This window comes from Pezoporus wallicus, unplaced genomic scaffold (genome assembly GCF_028554395.1).
Source record: "Pezoporus wallicus isolate ANWC-B61680 ecotype Strahan unplaced genomic scaffold, APGP_CSIRO_Pwel_v1 contig_3952, whole genome shotgun sequence".
Lineage (NCBI taxonomy): Eukaryota > Metazoa > Chordata > Aves > Psittaciformes > Psittacidae > Pezoporus > Pezoporus wallicus.
Window position 1 is genome coordinate 7,224,770 of NW_026635034.1, and position 14,257 is coordinate 7,239,026.

Here is a 14,257-nt window from a genome sequence, read left to right on the forward strand (position 1 = left end):
CGTATAGGAATACTTATATAGCAACATCTTTCTTACACTTGACATTTCTACATAAGAGCATCTTTCTGCATTTAACAAACGTAAGTTGATTAACAATATGGCATTGCAGTTGCAGACATTCTTGGCACTACTCTGTAGCTGACAGTGAAGCGAACCACACACAGTGAAGCAGGGGAGAGCACAGCGTTCGCTAATGTTCGTGTTCATCCTGCAGCACCTACTGTGAGAGTTTTCTGAAGTACAAGTTAATTTCCTTTGGAATAGTGAGTGTTCTGCAGAACATAAATGTCTTTAAACGCACTGTTTCCTTTAAGCACACGAAAGCACTTGGAGGCTACAACAACAGAGAAAGAAACAAATCCTAATAATGAAAAGAATGATTATCCAGAAGGGAAGGGGAAGGAATAGAACCGGAGAAAGATAATTCTGTGAGGATGATCAAGAGCTTACTTGCTCTAGGGCAGAGTAACATCAAAATATTCTACATTAATGCCAGCAGGGATATGTTGTGTTGGCTGGCATCTTTACTTACATGGAGCTTCCTGCAAACAGTATGAAATTCTAGAATGACCTAAAGCAGAAAGGGGAAAAAAGTCCACTTACCAATGAGAATTTCTTTTAAAGCATTACTGCGAGGCCCAGCAGGTTATTTCATAGTTCCATTAACTTAATGGTGCTTAAAAAACTTCCCTGCTTCCACTTACATACCTGCCCTCTTTCACCCCACTGTGACCTGTTCCTAAACAGAGGGTTTTTTCCTGGCTCAATGTATTTTTATAGTGTGTGCAGCTTTCCATCTGGGTAGCATATGTATAAAAATAGGCAGGTGTATGTTGTTAGTTTCCTTAAAATCAAGCATCTGCTAAAGGCACTTCTTTGGAGATTGCATCATAGCTAGCAGGAATGTTAAAAACCAATTATCTTTCCATACCACCTTTTCAGTTTATTGCATGGAACCAATCATTTCAAGCAATTTAGAAAACTGATTCAATTCACAAAGTGTGGCCTATGGAGCAATACTTCAAAACGTTTTCCAGCTCCATGTATTGTTCTAGTTTGCTTTTTTGTTTAGAATAAATCTTCCGTGAAGGCTCTGTAGTTCTTATGTAAAAAAAAAACTTCCAAAAGAAGCTCTTGCTAAAATACCTACTTAGTCAATTAACTCTCCTAAATTAGAGGCTTATCAGTTACACCAGAACCAACACACAGACACGTCCTTATCTTTCTTAATGGTGTAAGAATCTTTTTATGAACTTCAGTGACAGCTTTAACTCTGGTCACTGGTGCTATTATTTGTGTTGTATCTTACATACACCTACAATGCAGCTACGTTCTTTATACTTGTTCTTAAAGCCCATTTAAAAAGTCATCTGAAGTTTAGCTTCCATCCTCAAAAAATACCTCAACATGATATTTTATATTACATTTTGTCAGTATCTGAGCACCTTAACTCTTTTCTTTTAGCATTAACTCCAGTAATTTTTCATAGAATTATGATGCCACCAGATGCTCAAAGTACTTTTGAGTATTGCTTCAATTTTGGCCAAGTGTTTTGTGGCAAGGAGTGCCAAGCTGCAGTGTTTAAAACTTTAATCTAGACTTTGTGACCCAATCCTGTTCTATTTTGGGTATAACTGCACTGAATCTTTATGCTTGCTCCTCACTTAATCTAATCAAAGGAAAATCCACCATATTCCTGTAACAAATTCAAATAAACACTACATCTGCATATTCCTAACAGTATGGTCTACAGAATCTACAGAATAAAGTGGAACTTAAATTTTTCATGTTCAAATTCCGTTCATTTTAGAGCTAATTGCAAGCTGTAAACTGGCAGCACAATCTAAATGTTGGGGTTTGATTCAAGCCGGGTTTTAAAGTTTGCACTGACATACATGCTGCTATTCAGTATTTCCAATATTACTTCCAGGCCTCCAACTAGCAGCTTTGATGTCTTCTAAATCCTAGAAAATACACATCTATTGCCATATATAAACGTGTGACCACACTGGTTGCTTTCCATTATTTGTCATTATTCAGCTTTAATTAGAAACAGTCTATCTTCTTAACTGAGAATATTTTTTGCTGAAAAATAGACTTACTTTGTCCATTGACATATAATACAAAATATATTTAATAGAGCTAAATTGCATAATCTTCTATATAAGGGCACAGTCTCTACACTTCCATTAAACTCAGCAGGAGTTCTGTTTCTGCAGAGATGGACGTGTCTGGTTCTGGAAAGAAAAATGCTACTTAAAGTAGCACCTAGCCAGGTGTTAAAGATATGATCGGTCAGAAGTGAAAAAAGGCGCTTTTTAGATGAAGGTTTCATTAGAGTTTGACATAAACCATATGTTACCTTTGTAGCCAGACGACACTCCATTACCCTAATATTGTAATGAGAAGTTGCTGCTTTGTTCATTTCAACACAACTGTTAGCAATAACAAACGCTGCTCCACTTGGAAGTCTAACATCAGTTGCCCTCAGAGGACTGAACTTTATCAACTTGGCCTATTGAAAGAAAAATGAATGGTTAGTTTTAATTTAGTACTAGCTAACAGTGCACTTAGTTCTATAAATCAAATGCAAATTTGCATGTTTTTTCTCTTGAGAATCCAGGGACAGTTAAGGCAAGAAAACTGACATGAAACAGTGAGAAAAGAGCTCTAACCTCACTGGCCAAGTTACACATACATTTCAAACCTTCCCCTCGTAGCTGGATTTTAAAATGTTTCCATTAAGTCTTTGGGTTTTTTCAGCATTTCACAGAACCCCACCCAACCTATTTTTCTTGCCTGTTCAAGACAACAGTTTTTCTTTGATCTACAGAAGAGTACCAGGCCTGGCTGAAGCTAATGTGCATGCCACTAGAAACACGGGGCTTCACATTCCCTTTCCCAATGTCCATCTTCCCCTTAGCTTTCTGGCTTTCCACTAAATCAAGATTAGGCCACTGAGGTACAGTACAGTACCAAAATTTTAAGACTGACTGGAGACAGTAATCATGTTACGTATGGGCAGTCAAACAGAGAAGTGAAATAAAACTATATAGCAAACTGTAGTTAGTCTCCTTCCTTCTGACATGAGACTGCCTTGCCTCACAGATGCCTTACAATGGCTGCGTAAGATGTTCCCAACATTTGCGACCTTTTCATGGAATAAGCTAGGCATCCATTAATTAAATATTTCAGGATGTAATGTAATCAAGAGATTAAATTCACATCTGGTTTTTCATTGGGATAAATTGTAAATCATGTGCCCTGCTTTGGCTTCTTAGAATAGACTGTAACTCTGCAAGCACGGATGTCTTACTGGTTTTGGCATTGTTCACCCCCAGAGAGTTCCTTGAGCAGCTAGAGTGCTAAATAAACAATGACAAATCCGCTTGTACATTATGTACAGCATGTGTGTTAGTCCCTGCCACTGAGATTCTGGACCACGTCACAAAACTACTATCAAGACAGACAAGCTTGCTTACATTTAAATATACCCTTTAAGAATTGCTACATTAGATCAGAATGTACCACTAAGCTGGTCAAGTGTCCTGTTTCTGACAGAAGCCATAAATGGATATTTAGGGGGAATATAAAAATGGGACAGATACAAAGCAATCTTTTTCTTGAGGTATATTTTTCCAGCTTCCCATAAGTAAAGATTATGGTGGTTACACTCACACTGGAAGAAACATCAGACTTCTGTTTAGCAGCTACAAAGAGGCTAGAACTCTACCAGAGTATCCAGAAAGGTCTTTTTTGAACCCTTTTGCTTTCCATGATATACAGTATTTCCCAATTTAACAATGAATGCTTTTGGGGAAAAAAAACCCAAACTTCCTTGTTTGTTTTTAACAAGCTGTTTGCTAATGTCATTGTGTTTCTATTAGTTCTTCCACTACGAAAAACACTGAATTCTCAATTTACCTTCTCTTGACCATTCAGGGGTTTTATAGAGCTTCAGAATATCACCTGCAACGATACTTGCTTTCCAAGCTGAAAAGTTTTAAATTATTTAGTCAATGCTCATATAAAAAACCAGCTTTGATCAAGCTCAGTGTCCTTGAATGTACTTTTCACATTCTTTTCCTTTTATTTTTCAGATGGGAGGCCAGAAGTAATTCAGCTGCAAGTATACTGGAACAAGGACACTTTCAGGTGTGTTCACAATTTCTTTTCTAACATTTTCTTTGCCTTTTTGATCCCCACCTCGATATATCAGAAAAGCCTCCACTTTATGATCAACTCTGTGTATGCCAGGAAAACACACTGCTTCCTTCAGGTTTTATGTAGCTGTGTGTCTACTATTAACAGTATAAAGTACGAAGGAAAGGTCTAAAGTAGGTACAGGAGATGTGAAACTGAATACAACGTATGTCTCGTGATAGAATTAAATGTTTGGTGTAAATCTGGGAAATAGCTTATTTCATATAAGATCTGGCATTAAGGAATGAAAGCTGTAGATGTTGAATGGCACAGTTATAAGGAAAGTAAGTAAATGTTGTCATGAAACGCTACACTGATTTCAATACAATTATTTTGGCAAGTTTTAGGTTTGAACAGTCACAGTCCTGTGCACCTTCTGGGACAGTGGATGAACTCCATGGTAAATTCCACTGCAAGCACTCATGCATAACTTGGCAGGTCCTGTTTATCATTGCTAGTCCACCTTCTGTCACCACGTTTAAGACAGCTAAATGCCTTCTACATCAGAATCCAGCCACAGAATTGTCTGGAATTAGCAAAACTGGGGAAAAAAAATCCCCATTGTCTTTGCAACTGAACCTGGCAAAACTTCCTAGAACTTCTTGGTTATAAGACATTTCAAGAAAGCATTTTTGTAATAATTATCCCATTTGCACTGAATACAAGACATACCGACCATTCAGACTTCATTACATCTCAAACATTCTAAGTTCAGTGATCAATCAGCCAAATAGTGTGGAGCCTAGTGGTCTTCTTGAGTACAGCTTTCCCCACAGCTTTTCTTTCCTCCTTCTTGTCTTTTTTCATTTTCATCACCTTACTCTCTCAAACTTGTCATATTCCATTGTACACAAGTTTATACAATTCCTGTTTCATTCACATACCAATACTGAGGTATTCCAGTTTCTTGTCTTTCTGCCAGATACATATGACGGTATTTTTGTGAACATAAATTAATATTACGTTGTTAGTTTAGATTACAAAGATCCACATACAGTTCCTTCTTCTGCCAGGAAAGAGATTGACTGGTCCATTCCTCCACCTTCTGTGCCAATATAACGTTCACTCTTTGTGCAAATTTCTGCAAGTTCCACCTGAAAAAAAAACATTAACATAAACCTTCAGCCAAGGTTAAAGATGGTATTTTTATACTGCTTACATATGAACTAGTGAGAAAACAAAGGAGATGATGATACAGCTCTGAAACCACTGTCTCCCACACACCAACTAGTGTAAGCTGGTATCAACCAGGATGCCACATGGCCCCTTTTTCCTTTTGTTGTGAAGCAAAAAAGAATTCACTATTCAGCCTGCACTGGACCCACCATAGCCAGATGCTTTTCAGGGGATCTCTGTTTAGACGCTGAACTCTTGCAGCTGTCCTCTTCCCACCTTCCTCATTCCCTTCACACCCTTCCATCCCAATAGCCATTATTTTGTTGATGTATTAGTTGAATCCATCTATATATGCACCTTGGTAGCTTACAGAATAACAACAAGTTGTTAACATTTTACTGTTTAACTGCACTGGCTCCATAATCAGAATTCACCTATTAAACCTAACTCAGAAACCCTTTCTCAATATAAATACTCTAATCAGTGGTGCTTGTCATTTCTGCTTGAGATATCGTACTCTGCTTACACTGTTTATCTGAACTAATTTGTAACTAGATGTGATTTGAATTCTTTTGTGACATTTTAGGCATATCTTTGTGCATTCTGATATCAGCAGGTCAGAGGATACTATGGGAGGGTGGAATATCACTATGTAACTGTCAAAACCAATAATTTACAGTAATGCTTTCAGCCATCAAGCCATGTCAAAACATACACAAGAGAAGCCTTGGAAAATGGTCAAAGAACACAGGCTAGTAAAAAAAAAAAGTCAAAAGGAAAGCATCCGTGTCCACCTACTGTGACCCCTACTATTTTTTATAAGACAAGGTAACCACAGGCAAGATGGGAGAAGTACTTTAGAAAAGCCATAGTCCTGGTGTCTGGTGGCGAAGTCAGATTCAGATTCCACACTTAAGGATGTAGCATCAGAGGACTGAAACAAACTAACCAGCAAGACAGGGACATTAGCCAGCACACAGCTGTAAAAGGCAGCAGACAGAGGCAGTAAATCACCATGCTAAGAGAGAGGTATGTGCAGGGTGCCTGCCTGCTTCCTCCTCAATTTCTGTAATGGCACCACAGGCAAAGCTGTAAAATTGGTGCTTAGATCAATATAATCAGGCTGAACTGTTTGCAAATGCACTAACAACCAATTTACTCAGCTCACAATGCATTTAAAGCCAATAAGCCTCAGGCTGATAACCAGACATTACCAAAAGAACATTAACAAAGTTACTCCAAAACTATGCAGACTGGATCTCTTTGAATCAAACATGGTAAATGACCACTCCCAAGAAAAAGACCGTTAATGAGAGAACACAGAAAGTACAATCAGCAAAAGGACTCTCCCTTTCTGCACTGCTTTCCCTTTGTGCATTTTAAAGATGAGCTGAAATAGAGATAAAGCTTCTTTTATTTTTTCTTGAGAAAATACAGGAACATCACACATTTTGGTGTTCCTTCTTTTGAATAAAAACCATCTCCTAGTGCCTGACTTTCCCTGAAGATCAGGTTCACCAAAATTCATTTTTCTTCCTTTGCCCCATGTCCACTCCAAGCAGTCCGATTTCCAATTTGAACCTTAGGCCTCTTGGTCCCGTGTTTAACGTCCAATCACCGTATGTCCCTGCTCCATTACAAGCTGAAAATGATTCTGAATGAAATGCTAATGAATGTAGTGATGCCTTTCTTTCACCCATTTAATGCTAAATACTCAGCAACAGCTCCAAAGAAGAGAAAGCACAAACCTCCACACCTCCTTTCTACATGTGAAGGCGTTACTATTTACAAACATCTGTTGCTGGGATGTGGAAGTGCTGGCATGTTTCACCCAGTTCTGCTGAACCTGCCTTTCACCCCTCAGAGAACAGAGCAATACCACATCCCTGACTTTTGTATCCATTGGCAGAAGACATCAGACTGGAGTTCATGAATATTACTCACTGGCAGCAGCAGAAACTTCTCTACACTGACTGAGAAGACTATGCCAGCACACTGGTCATGCACACTTAAATAGGAGCTGTGGCTGTGCAAACCTGGCCCGAAGTACAGTTCCTGAGGTACTCACAGTGTATACCGCACTCCTGGACACAGATGCCTGAGGTATTACTTCATCTGCAATGGCCAGATAAAGCTTTGCAAAGTCCGAAATCAAGCATTTCACCCTTCACTTAGTCTGGCTGCATGTCATCTCCATATACACATCAGCTACCACTTGACTGCTTAAATCGTTGAGATTTTATGATCCTGGGCTTATTAAATAAATATCAGGAGAAGTCTTGCAGAGGAGGAATGTTAACAATTAGGACAGTGCCACTCCCCAGTCCCTTTACATGGTGTGGTGAATTGTGCCTGGTTAAGCACTGGGCCTCGCTGCGTCCCAGCTCACCAGCCGTCCAGCTGCGTATGCTGGGCTAACAGCGCTGTTCGAGCTTGAGCAACTTTTGTTTTGAAACTTAGCAAGGATTGGCAGGACCACCAAGTAGTAACTGGCAAGGGTTGAGAAGAGCCCTCTCCACAAGACAGCCCAAGGCATCCCTGAAACATTATTTGGTTTCTAATTTAAACAGGCCCTGGCTGACACAGGCTGGCCTTCCAATACTAGGATTAGAAGCATGTGAATGGAGAGGAAATCGTCATCTGTATAGCAAGCAGTTTCTACTTACTATTGAGACAAATGGGCAGATGTTTGCCTTTTTGCTAAAATGAGTGAAAGGGCAAAGTTCAGAGGAACTGAATTGTAGCACTGGAAACTAATGTGAAGACTAAACTGGAGAGCATTGTGTACGTATCTCGTACTTGGAAAAGGATGGTCCTGTGACTGAAACAGTGAACCGAATTGAATCCATTTCTAGCTCTACATTGTTTCCTGTGATTCTGGGAAATTCCCTTTAATTCACCATGGCTCCATTTCCTCAGTAAAATGAGTATCCTCCCCCTCTGTAATTATTAATTCCTACTTGGGGTTCTTAGAAGACAGTGCTATAAATATGTGTGACTTCATTACTCGGGACGGGAAAAAACTTACTTTGCTACACAAGTTCTCTGACTTCAGGCTTCCACAGAAAATATCTGTAAGGAAGAAAACTGTTAGAACCATGTAGGCAAAGGAAGTAACTTCTGCCTATTCCAGAGCAACGCCTTATTTCTGTTCAGCTTGCAACACTCAGAAGCTCTTTAGGGCAGGGACTGTTTGAATCATCTGTTATTTATCTCTATCCCTAGTGTATGTCTCACCTGTAAAAATACAGAGCTTCCCAGAGCCCAGATTTCACTGCACAATTTGGCAACATCTCAAATGTATGTCTAAACGATTCCTACATCCCCACCTTCCTCCTGGCTGCACTGCAGTTCCTGCAGCAAAGTAACTTCGAGCATTCTCACAGCCACATTTAGGGGGACCATGCCGCAGGAGATACAGCACCTGCCAGGCAGGCAGGTCAGAGGGGGCCAGCCCCTCCTTGGTAGGGTCCAAAGTAAACTGTTATGCATATCACATAAACAATGTCACCCCTACTGAGTTCTTCTGCAGGAGCCTTAAACAGGCTTTCTTGTACAGCTAGGTGAAAATAGACATTTGCTCTTCATGAAGCACCATGAGAAATATGTAGCAAGAATAAACCCCATGTGCACACAGACTACACTTCATCCCATGTACTCCGATCTGTGGAGAGATCACTTCAAGCCAACCGCAAAACATAACTAGTTCTTCACACCCAAGATTCATCAGCATGTTTTTCCATCCCTAAAGCAGTATTTCAGAAATGCTAATAAATCATAATGTAAGTCTTTACAGAATTTTACATACTTTAAAAGCATTCCTATAAGGCTGCTGTTACCTTCAATTTAGAGATAGCACAGATATCTACATGATTTGTTCAAAGTCACGTGAATCAGTCATAAAGCTGAAATGAGAATTCAGAATCCTCCCTATTTCCCATATTGAGGCTTATTTCTCTAAAGAATATTTGGTCTCAGGGAAACCTTTGCAGGGAGAGTTTAAGGTCTTTTTAAGATGATGGTAATGAAAAGTGGAAACAAAAAGATACTAAAATCAAAGTAAAAATGGGTCTGAACAGTAGCATTATGACTCCAGAAAAAAATTACTTAACCAGATGAAACACAAATTTCCTTATCCTACTGTTCCGTGATCCACATATGCTGCTGCCCTCTGCATTTCTATATTATTGTTTCACAAAGTTGTTCCAACAGGACTGGCTAGATCAGGTCATCGTTTGTTAATAAAAACTATCATGTAGACAGTAAGTCCAGAGCTGTCACCTACACTATTAAGTAATCAAAGTTATGTATTTAATGTAGTTATTAAAAAAGTAAAGCTCAAACATCAGGAGATGTTTCCTTGGATTTTGCCCACCCCGGCAAAAAAATAAACCCTAGCCAAGAAGGGAAGTGCATATAATGCCTGTTAGTAAGGGGGTGTCACCTAGCTAAAATTTATAAAAAGACTTGGGTTAGAATAAAAATATAGATTAAGATAAAAGCAGCCTTTGTGGGTCAGACCAATGCAAATTCTAGTTCTGCATCGTGTACCTGAAAGTGGGCTTAGTATGGACCAAAGGACAAGTATTCGGGGTATTTCCCCAGAACGTTATTTTTTGATAAAAGAGCTTTCCTGAGCTGAATGCAAATTTTGCACACTTAGTTCTCAACAATGGATTTCTTATGTATGAACTTGTCCAGACTCCCTTTCAACTCATTCAAACTTTTAACGAGTAGAACATCCAGTAATAAGGACTTCTACAACTCATCAGGTGAAGAATCCTCTCCTTTTGTTGATTACTACCATGCACCTGACTAGCTTCATTTAATACTTTTTAGCTTTTATAATGTGAGGGCAATGAAGAATTGATTCCTATCCACTCCATCCACTCCATTCATCATTTTATGAGCCGCTATCACTTCCTCCTTCAAGTGCCTTTTTCCAAAGAGTCCTAGCTGACTTATAGAGGTCATTCTGTACCTTTGATCATCCACATGGCTTTTCCCTGAATCTTTCCCAGTTTAACTATCTCGGTTGATCAGAAAGAAGAGAGGCAGACTTACATCCTTTCTTAAAACTACCTTAGAGAAAATGTCACTGTATCTTTTGCTATTTTTATGTGGCAAATGAGCCACATAAAATGTGTGTTAATTAGTGTTGATATAGACATATGGTGATGACATCTCAACCAGTTCAGCACTAGTATTCCATGTGTTTCATTGAGGTTACCGTCCTGACACCACATTCAGTCAACAGGAAAGATTACGTGACCATGTTGGCCACCCTTGTGCAAAGTCCCTTTGTTTAAACCTGCTTTGCAGTGGCATGGCTAAAACAAACTGTTCCTTTCTGCTGACTGTAGTGAGGTCTGCAAACATAAGCAATAGTAAGCAGAGAAGCTGGGATGGAAAGTTAAGTATCTAAACCTAATCTAGCAATACCCTGAGCTATTTTGTACAATTAATCAGTTCAGCCTCTGAACATGGGAGAGGGACAAGCTTAACATGACAGCAGTAGTAGCTGGTAGGTGAGTTAAACCTTGATGTCTCTCTGGTGATCTGTCAAGAAATACTAAATATTGCAGCTCTTGAATGCCATACCCAATATGATACATACAAATGCAAACAGTACTTTTATAGCTGTTGGCAAGTACACAGGCCAGGTTGGCTGTGCTTCACTGGGACATGTTCAGTATCAGTAAGTTGCATGATTAGGGCTTTTTGTTGTTTATCCAGCAAGAGAAGATGCAACACATTAAATGTGAGAGTATCTGTAATGAAAACAATACAAAGCATCAACATTAGGAGTAAAATCTCAGTGCATACAATTCACTCACATGCCCTATAAGCAATGAAGCATTAAGAAATTTATGTGAAGTAATTGATTAAGGAAGCTGCTGTCTCTCAAAATTTCAAAACAGAACTCTCAGGTTTAGGTAATTTTAGTTGGAGCATTTGGAAAAATCTGAAGCAATGTACAAAATGGTTTTGTTTTCAGACTGCTCCTTGTCAGAAGTTTGATTCTGAATGTACCCTATTGCAGGAGGCAGCACCTACCAGTTTTTCTACCAGGGAACAGGCCCCCATGTGCAGACCTAGGCTAGCCTTTGATCTAAGAGCTCTACTAACTACCTCTGCTTTTTGTTTGAAGCAATTTAAGGTTCTTCCTGATAAGGAGCAAGTCAATCTTGGGTTACAAAGAAAGAAATTACTACCACTTAAATCTGTTTTATCTTTGAGCCACAAGATTTCCTATCCAGCATGCAGAAAGTCTAATCTGGGAAATCATATTAGTGGAGATACAATTTAGTCTGACAAAGAAGGGTTGTGATGTTTTATTATTAGTTGCCTTATGTGTAGTTATTCTAGATGGAGAGATTTCTTGTAATATGAACTCATCAATAGCTCTGCATCAAGTTACCTTGTTTGGGATTTTTAATGGAAAAAGTGGGTTTTCAGAAAATTGATACTTTTCACTAGTATGTATTGTTTTTCTGCTTGTTTATGCTTCAATATGAAATGTCTAAAATTCAGGCTGTGATTTTCAACCAAGTATTTTTGGCCTTCCAAAAATGTTGAAGAACTGATAAAAGAATATTTTTCTGACTGTTTCCAGGCACAATCCAGGATTCTGTTAAATTGGCCATCTATACCCTAATACTTCAGCAGCATGATAAATTATGAACCGCCCAATACAGGTCTGATTCTCTGTTGCCCCATCATTTATTTCAGTTTCTCTCTGTTTAATGGTATTGAAAATGAATATGAAGGCCTAAATGTACAAAGGTATTTAGGTATCTGAGGAATAATGACAGTGAACAGATGATCAGTTACTTACAAAAAAAAATCCTAAAAATGTAAACCTGAAGATTTATCTGAGTGAGAACAGATAAAGGAGTTTCACCTTTAATAGTCCCCTTGCTCACTAAGAGGCCAAGGGCCAACTGTTCTGATTTTCACTCCTGCAATGGGTCTGGACAGTATGTAAACTGTGACAGAATTTGTCCCTATATAACTGTCACTGTCAATATATTCTGTCCCAGTGATCAATCCCTTTCAATCTCACACAGACCTTTAAAGAAGTAAACTTGTGTAAGATTAAACCCCTTAAAAGAGTAAGACAATTAGTGAGTAGGAGACAGGCAAATATCTGTTAGTAAAACAGAATTAGTGTTGCTTAGTACTTTTTTGGAACAGTTCACCCTGCATTACCCAGTAACTTGATATATACAAATCTGTAATGACAGCAGCCAAAATAAAGCAACCTTCTCTATAAAATGATAGTATTAAATTACATCGCCCTTGGTGGTTTTATGTAAGCTCATCTGGGCCCAAGTTAAACATGCTATATTTTCTGTATGGAATAATGCAGAAGTAGTGGGAGCTAATCTTTAAAATACAAAAAACAACACAATTTTCTTCCTGTTTTAAGTTTTGCTGTTTGTGAAGGGAAGCTCCATGAAGAAAACATATTTGTAAATACAAACTAATTTTAGACTGTCATTTTCAGTGCTCCAAAAGTCTCTTCAGTATGCAAATTTAAGTAACTGGAGTAGTTAAATATCTACTGAGCCGTAAGTCCTATGCATACGTTCACTCTACAGCAACACAGTAATGGTTCCCAGTGCACATTCATGAACATTCTGGCCAGTTTAGTCTAAAAAGTCAGGTTCAGTCTACTGTTTCCCTTTACAACAAATAATGTTGGTCATTTTATGGCAAATTTAGTGTAGATTTTCTACGAAATTCTACAGGGTTTGGTTCACAGCACACAGGGAAGAAACATTTATAGATAAGGATGTGCATTTGACATTCAGAAGAAAACATTCTCCATCACTTAGGGAATATTTAGAGTCTAGTTAGATGGTAATTTTTTTTTTCAATCTGTGCACATTTTATACATATGTATAGACATGCAAAAATAACTTCTGAACTATAAGGCACTGTGTTTTATTTATTAAAGTATAAAATGATGCCCAAATTTTGAGGTTATTTTTTACCACCAGGAATGTCCTTATTTTTAATATCTGGTCTTGACTAGGAATAGACTGCTGGAAGTTGCCATCTGCTTCCAGTTTGCATACAAAATCCCAATTAGCTGAACTTCATATATGTTTTGCAAGGTAATTATGCTTACTTTTTTCCAAAATGGGAAAATATTTGTCAGATAGTATCTGGATGTCCTCATAAGCACAGCAATCTTAGCCTGACTTTGTCTGCCCTCTAACATGTTCAAATAGAAGGTTATCAATTTGGTTGATGAGAGATTATGGTCTTTGATTACCACTGCTCCAAAGTACTCTGTTTCTTCTTGATTACAAACACACAGAGTCAAATTTACCAAGTTAAAACCCCCTGGGTTTTAATTCCACAGGGAGAAAGGAACTTTAACATTTCTCAATATTAACAGTACTTTAACGTACAGTATCTATGTACCAATTTTTGTGTAAGCAGTTTGAGTTTCGCACATACATAACCTGAGCATGCATCTATCAAACATTTTTGATGCAGCAATATTATAAAACAATCCTAACTTGCATTACCAGCATGCACTGTTAATTTCAATGTCATACTATCATTATGAATACTCACAGATTTTCTTGCCGGAGAGCTAGATATTAAAGTCCTACTACACAGCAGAAAAATTATTAGAAAATGGTAAAGTATTCAATTAAAGTTCTTTCCTTATTATATACAGGCTTCAGCTGAAAGGGCCCCAGTTAGCCTATCTGTTCTCCCACTGAAATCAGTGACATTACCAGGTACCGTAACTGTTTAAATGTTTAAATCATAGAATCACAGAATAGTTAGAGTTGGAAAGGACCTTAAGATCATCTAGTTCCAAATCTCACACTCAAATTCATTTGAGCCATATTCTGAGAAAATTGAAGCCAATGGACACTCTGCCATTACAGATTAGATTTGGCTCCTTTATCAT

The 14,257-nt window shown here is 38.3% G+C and overlaps 1 protein-coding gene and 1 long non-coding RNA gene across 2 annotated transcripts in view; one reads left to right on the forward strand and one right to left on the reverse strand.

Annotated features, from left to right (window-relative positions):
- LOC130592636 (uncharacterized) overlaps nt 1-14,257 on the forward strand; it is a 114,889-nt gene that overhangs the window by 93,733 nt on the left and 6,899 nt on the right. Inside the window, exon 3 of the long non-coding RNA XR_008970612.1 lies at nt 4,101-4,155. This is a non-coding gene — a long non-coding RNA (uncharacterized LOC130592636). The remainder of the gene's footprint in view (nt 1-4,100; nt 4,156-14,257) is intronic.
- The window catches only part of GALK2 (galactokinase 2), a 49,174-nt gene that overhangs the window by 18,522 nt on the left and 16,395 nt on the right, over nt 1-14,257 (reverse strand). The window contains exons 6-7 of the mRNA XM_057396943.1: nt 5,199-5,297; nt 2,363-2,515 (exon numbers count right to left, since the gene is read on the reverse strand). Coding sequence (XP_057252926.1) covers nt 2,363-2,515; nt 5,199-5,297 — 252 coding nt within the window. The remainder of the gene's footprint in view (nt 1-2,362; nt 2,516-5,198; nt 5,298-14,257) is intronic.